General features: G+C 37.8%; 1 protein-coding gene across 1 annotated transcript in view; it reads left to right on the top strand.

Moving 5' to 3' along the window:
* The first annotated feature begins 6,806 nt into the window (after window positions 1-6,806).
* Window positions 6,807-7,054, top strand: part of LOC102862420 — an 81,809-nt gene continuing 81,561 nt past the window's right edge. The window contains exon 1 of the mRNA XM_006902502.1: window positions 6,807-7,042. Coding sequence (XP_006902564.1) covers window positions 6,807-7,042 — 236 coding nt within the window. The remainder of the gene's footprint in view (window positions 7,043-7,054) is intronic.

Raw genomic sequence — 7,054 nt, 5'->3', positions numbered from 1 at the left:
TATGGCATAAACAGACTAGTAAACATTGCCACAAATGCACAAACAGCAGAGATAAATTCTATAACTGAGATCTTCAAAGAATTAAATCCTCAGCTACATCCAAAAGAGAAAAAGAAAACTTAAAAAGAAGAGAGAATCTATAGAATAAGAAATAATATTTGCACCTCTCCCTCAGGTGTTTTGTGGTTTGAGTTGTTCACAGTATAATAAATTTGACTTGGTTAAAAAAAAAGAATATGACGCCTCTCTAAAATTTATCACAAAAGAAAAGAAAATTCCAACACTTCAACAGGACGAATAACGACAAAAATAAACAAAGTCAGAGGACACAAAATAATATATACAATAGAAAGAAGAACTCTGCATTGTGTCATAGTGCAGCTCCTTTAAGAATTTCTAAAGGACTCCATATAACCATGAGAAAATGTCAATTTTCCAGCAGAATAAACTTTTTAAGTCCTTTCCTCTCTCTTTTGCCAAAACCCAGAAGCCTGTAAGATTTGTGGTCTAGGATTTGAATAATTACTTAATTCAGAAAAGTAAGATACTGCAGTGGAGAGAATCCCAGGTGTCTCTTACTAAGTTTAGCTTTCTAGTTAACTTAAAACTGTGTAGTTAGTGAGTCCAGAGTTCGGCATCAGGGCCGAGACCTCAGGGAATACAAGGCACTGGCCTCACTTCCCCAGGGATATCAGAACCAACCCACAACTGTCTAAGCACAGATTGCCTCTGATTGGTTCCATTGCCGAAATTTCTTCCTTTAAGAGAAGTTCTTACAGTCATCTTCAGATATACAGGAGTATATCTGAAGACAAGGAAAAGGAAGTTACTGTACCTGAGTCATGTGAGAAAATTTTTATGAAATATATGCCAGATGTTCAGAATATAACTTTCTTTGGAAAAATTATCCTTATCTTTTCATTGATTTGTATTGCATAATGACATTGGTTCTGGTATTGAGGAGAAAAATTCTGATTCTGTAATATTTCAAGTGCTTCCAGATACTGAACTATTCCTGTATTTCCTGTGTTCATTCACAGAAAGAAGTAAAACCTATTTGCTATGATAGTACTCAGACTCTTGTGACATGAATTCTCTACTGAGAAGAATATGTCTACCCATATTGGGGAAGCCAAACCACACAAGAGTTTCAAGAAAAGGCTAGGAGCATGGCAGTGTCTTTCCTGATTTTCTTATGTTCACTTAATTTTTTTTAATGGAAAATTCTGTGTAAGTCTTACTTCTTCACTGTCCCCCCAACTCCTCCCCTGCCACTTCATCTCCCATTCAGTTCTCCAGCTGAGGCTCCTGCTCCACCCTTTCCTCTTCCTAGACCTGGAGGTGGGGCAAAAACTAATGCTGCTTTGCTGATCTTGTTCCCTGGATGGGATGCTCATGTCTCTGTTCCCTCAGCTGCCTCAAATAGCATCTGATATATGTCTCCCTGTGTACATTGAGGAAAGAGCTATCCTATAGCCTGGGTATAAATTCTCTCAAGCTTCTGGATCCTAAGAAACTGTAGAAAATTGAAAAATAGAATGAAATGAGATCAGACATAGACAGGGCTGTTTAAGGTACTTCTCTCCCTCCTTGCACAGAACTCTAAAATAGGGAAAATGCAGTGAAGTGAAGTGTTTCTTTCATGGAACCTCTCTGAGATTTACACATCATTAAGATAGACTAGTTCAAGGGAGTGCAGGAGAGGACAGCTCTGAAGATAACTTCAAGTGAATGAAGCTAAGCTATGGTCTCTTTCTGCTTCCAGTAAATATATTCTTCTCCCCAGTTTCAATGATGTTTCTTCATCTCTAAATCCTACAAGTCAGCCTTACCACACTGACCTTCCACACACCCCCTTCACTCCTTTACTCATCCTAGAAAATTCTTTCAACAATCCTTATTAGGAAGACTCTTTGTTAGGCACATAAAAAATCTCTTTTGTAACCATGTTATTTTATATGTTGTAGCATCTCTTGCATTCTTTTTTTTTTTTAGTTTTGTCACTCAACCTAGTGAAAGGAATTTGTAATCAACTGTAATACAGCTGAATGCAAACATTCTTATTTTCAAGATCCTACTGCGAGTTATAAATTCATTAACACAGTCACATTCCTAATCTCTACCTCCTTGTAGGATAAATTCATCAAATAATCAGGGATGTCATGGATATGAACTGTCTGTATTGGCAACAAGGTGAGATAGGTGAGTGCCTAAGATTTTCTAAATCTTCCTTTTACGTCTTGTTCCTCTCTCGCCATTTTTCTCACATCCCCCTTCAATTTTTCCTTACTTTTCGTCCTACTCTAAGCTTTATTCATGTGGATTGACGCTGTGACTACAGCGATGAGCTCCCTGAAGTGTGTCAGAGATGATGAAGAAGGCATAGGATAGGACAGGATTCATGTCTGTTGTTCATAGGATTGCTATGAGTCAGTCAGATTTGACAGCACCAACCAACAAACCCCGTTCTGAATCTGGTATCAGTCTTTTGTATATCCAGATGAAAGGGAGCCAATATCTGTTATTCTAAATAGTGATTGGAAGTTCAATTTGGTTTTATGCTTAGTTGATCTAGGATTTAAATTTTAAAATTTTGTCTTTCATCCTTAAGGAAAGTTTAGAAATCAGTAGAGGATCTCTGGGGGAAGACAGGTGCTTTATTTGTGATGACTCCAAAATCACAGAAAAGATAGAGTTGCTCCTTCTCCACACAAAATGTAAATGTAAGGTGGAATAGATGACAATTCTCCAGAAATGTTGCAATGTTCTTAAGGTTAGAGCTTGAAGCCCCTTGCAGATACTGTGATCAGGCCTCAGTGGAAGAACAGGAGCAATTTTCAGGAAAGTTCTATTCATAAATGCTTTGAAATAGCCAAATCTGTTGAGAGGGTTATTTCAGTTTATTATTTTATTTTATTTCATTTGTGTAGTTTCAGGTAAAAGTCTCATTTTCAAATATGTTTATCACTTTATCCACACAGGTCTTTCATAAGGCCCTTCTCCATGACTGGATTTAAGTTCAACTCCTGCGGGCGTATAAATGTGAACGTTGCCCTACTTGTGCAGGCTCACAGGTAACTTAGGTTTGTGCCTAAGATGGATTTAAGCTTGGGTTTATGAGTTTGTCACTAGGATTACAATGTGAACGTCTATTGATGAGCAAGGAAGCTCTAATGGTGTAGTCTATAGGGAGTGATGCTGAGAACTCAAAGCACACAACACTCTGGCAGTTTGCATCCACCAAGTACTCAAAGGGAGAAAGATGGACAATCCCCTCCTGTGTGACTTAGAACCTTGGAACCCAACAGAGGGTCAGCTATGGATCTATTCCAGTGATAATGAGTTTTTCAGATTGATGAGCTCTCAGAGGGCCATAAATGAAATAGTTGTTTGTCTATAAGGCTCTGATAAGATTAGCTTGTGGACTGTAAGACATAAAGGGAATACTTTTAAGAATATAAAAACATCCAAGCCTAGAAAAAGTCTTCCTATAGAACTATTCTGTTGTTAGTTGTCATGACTCAGTTCTGATTCATGGTAACCCATGTGAAACGTAACAAAATGCTACCTTGTCTTGCACCATACACACAATTATTGGTATTTTGAGTTCTTGGTTGCAACTGCTGTCTATTTTCAGTACCCTCCCACGTTGGGGCTATTCTAGCTCTCTATCAGACAAACTTCCAGTCTTAGAGAATATTCTTTTGTTATCCATAAAGGTTTTCACTGACTCATTTTCAAAACTAAATGTAGAGACCTTTCTTCGTACTCTGTTTTCATCTGGTAGTGAAACTGAAACTTATGCATCATTGGTCACCGTGCTAGTGCATTAAATACTTCTGACATTATATTAACATGCAAGCCAGCACAGAGCAATAAAATAACAGATGAGAGGGAAACTTGCTTATCACACAGCCACATAAATTAGGATTCAAAATCATTCTAATTATAGCATAACTGCTACAATATCAGCCACTAAATATAATAGTCTGTTTCCTTAAAAATATGTGGCCCTGGAAGTCCTTTAAAGCAGGCAGTGCTGCTGTGTCCTCTATGGTTGCTATGACTCAACAGCAATAGATTGGTTTCTTTTTATGGCACTTATACAACCAGAACCCTGTTGGCACCACAGTTAATCGTTCAACTGCTAACCAAAATGTTGATCAGTGTTTCTGTGAGAGAAAGAGTTGGCGATCTGCTCCTAGAAAAGTTATATCCTAATTGTAGAAGAGTTATGGAAAATTATAAGCCATTATATACCTGGCTTTACATAAGCAATAAAAAGGAGCTGAAAATCTATATTCTATAAAATTCTATAAGGTAGTTATCACTGAGTCAAAATAGATTCAACAGCACTTAACAACAACAACTAACATAAACTGTCCATCATTCTGGTTTCCTTGGAGAAATACTTGAAATGTAGGATAAGAGAATATAAGATAAGATTAAGCAAAAAAGAAAGAACAAAAGAAAAAGCTAAGCAGATAGATATATAGATGAAAGAGAGCTGTAATAATCTAAAGGGTAAAGGGTTCTACTGCCAAGCCAAATGCAGGATTTCAAATTCACCCGCTGCTCTGCAAGAGGATGATCAACAATCTCCTCCTGTATTAGTTGTTGTTGTTGTTGTATACCAGTGAGTCAGAACTCACTCATAGCTGATCCTCCAGTCTTGTCAGTGGCCATAAATCGCCCAGGAGGAGATTGTGCATTTTTCTCCCACTGAGCAGCTAATGAATTCAAGCCTCATTTCTGTAAGCTGCTAGCACAACTCCTTATCTCTAAGCCACCAGAGCTCCCACCTTACAGCTTTTGAAAACCTGCTTCAGGGTCAGCTATGGGTCAGTTTCAACTCAGGGCACATAGCAAAAACTGTATCTATTTGAATATACAGATAGGTATTTTGTTGTTGTTGTTGTTGTGTGCTGGGTTTTTCAGAAGCAGTAAATCACTAACAGCAGTAAAGAAGAAATTGACCATCTTTCACTCTTGCAGCAACTGGTGGGCTTCAAAAATGTGACTTTGGGTTGGCAGTCCAGCTCCTTACCACTAGGTCACCAGAACTCTGATTACCATGACAGAGTAAAATTAGAAGTCATCTGAACCACAACACAGTTTTTTGATATGATAGCTAAGTTCTTCAACTTCTACAAAAATGAATAAACATAAGCAGTTTTGCAGTGATGTGAAATAACATGATCTGTCAGAAAATAATACCCTTGAAATTCAGCTGCAGCTGCAACCTCTGTACATCATGGGTAAGCAGCATGATAACTTTTATGATCAAAAAATATGAGCAATAAATCCACCCACCTGAATGTCCTGATCTACTCTATATTACTCCATGAGTTTAGAATCTCCCTCCTGATCTTCACACTCTGTTCCCACATTATCTCTACCATACTGGGCATTCACTCCACCACATGCAGAAATAATATTCAACGTTTCTTTTCCTACCTCACTACAATGATTCTATTCTTTGATTCTGCTGGTCACAAGTGAGACCTTTTGTGATAGAGCCCTGTTGGAGGTATTTACGTGAAAGGGTGCAATTATGTCAAGTAATCATATCTGAGATATCATGAAGTGCAATATGAAGACTTAATCATGAGGTGCAATATGAAGAATAATACGAGTGGAATTTGCAGGGATGGGAAGGTAACACAGAACTGGTGGAAGCAAGACCAGTGAACAATGATTTGTGAATGTGTATGTTGTGCAGGGGGATGGGCAATCTCTTCCTGTGCGATTATGGCCTTTGAAAACCCTTGTGGGTCAGCTATGGGTCAGTTCCAACTTGATGGTACTCAACAGCAACAACTGTATGTTGTAGGAGAGACTAGTTCTTGGAGAAGGACATCAGGCTTAGAAGAGTGGATGGAAAGTGCAGGAGAGGAAAACCCTGCATAAAATGGACTGACAAGAAACTGGGGTAATGAGGTTTAGGTGTGTCAGAGAGAGTGAGATTGGCTCAGAGTGAAACAGGGTTCAGGGTTATTGTGCATAGGCTCACTGTTGTCATAGTAAACTTGACAGCACACAACAATAACTGCTTTTATTTGAAATTCTATTAAATATGGTCTATGTTCCCTACGAACTCACAGGCTGAAGGAGGAAACTTACCATTATATTTAAAAGAAACGGAATCCATAGAACCAAATGCCGAGGGATATAAAATGAGGAAGAAGCAGATTGGACAGGCTAAAGATTTAAGGTGAAGGTTTACAAATCATACTGGTTTTTCATATAATCATTCATATATAAAATGTCATGTATGAATGCTGTATATAAAATAAAATAAAGCACTAATTGCCATTGATTAGTGTAATTGATTGATTACAATGACTAATCAAAGGCTTTGGGCTATTATTTGTTTCTGGTTATTTCAAAATTACTTCCTGCCCCACCAGGAAGCATTTTCTTTAATTACAAAGAATCAATGATTGCTTTATTTAATATTTCTTATTTACTATTAATTAGATTTCATCAATTTTTACAGGATACTAAACCTTATCAAATAAAATATATCTCTTCAAGTAGACACAGAACATTCACAAAAATTAATCATATATTAAGGCCACAAAGAAAACATCAATAAGTTCAAAAATGCCAACAGCATAAAGATTCTACAATCACAGTACAACTGAACTAGAAGTTAATAAAAGAATCTTTTTTAAAAAAACCCAAGGGGGTTCTTTAACTCAAAAATTAAGATTGAATGATGTCCTGAAGGAGACAGAGGCAAACACAGGAAATCTCACCCATTTTACTATTTTACCCCAAGGATATACCCTCCATAAATGGCCATGAAGAACCACAGCACCGTCACTCAGTTTATTTTCACTGGCCTGTCTGATGAGCCCCACCTGGAGGCTCTGCTCTTTGTGCTCTTCTTGATAATTTACATTCTGACCATAATGGGGAACCTGATGATGCTGCTGGTAATCAGGACTGATTCCCGTCTCCACACACCCATGTATTTCTTCCTGAGTAATCTGTCATTCTTGGATCTCTGCTTCTCCACTGTAACTGTGCCCAAGCTGCTGGAAGACCT

The sequence above is a fragment of the Elephantulus edwardii genome, unplaced genomic scaffold, assembly GCF_000299155.1.
Source record: "Elephantulus edwardii isolate Elephantulus edwardi_28Jun2011 unplaced genomic scaffold, EleEdw1.0 scaffold00418, whole genome shotgun sequence".
Classification (NCBI taxonomy): domain Eukaryota; kingdom Metazoa; phylum Chordata; class Mammalia; order Macroscelidea; family Macroscelididae; genus Elephantulus; species Elephantulus edwardii.
Note: the sequence above shows the minus strand (reverse complement) of the source record. Positions and strands in the feature narration are given on the sequence as shown.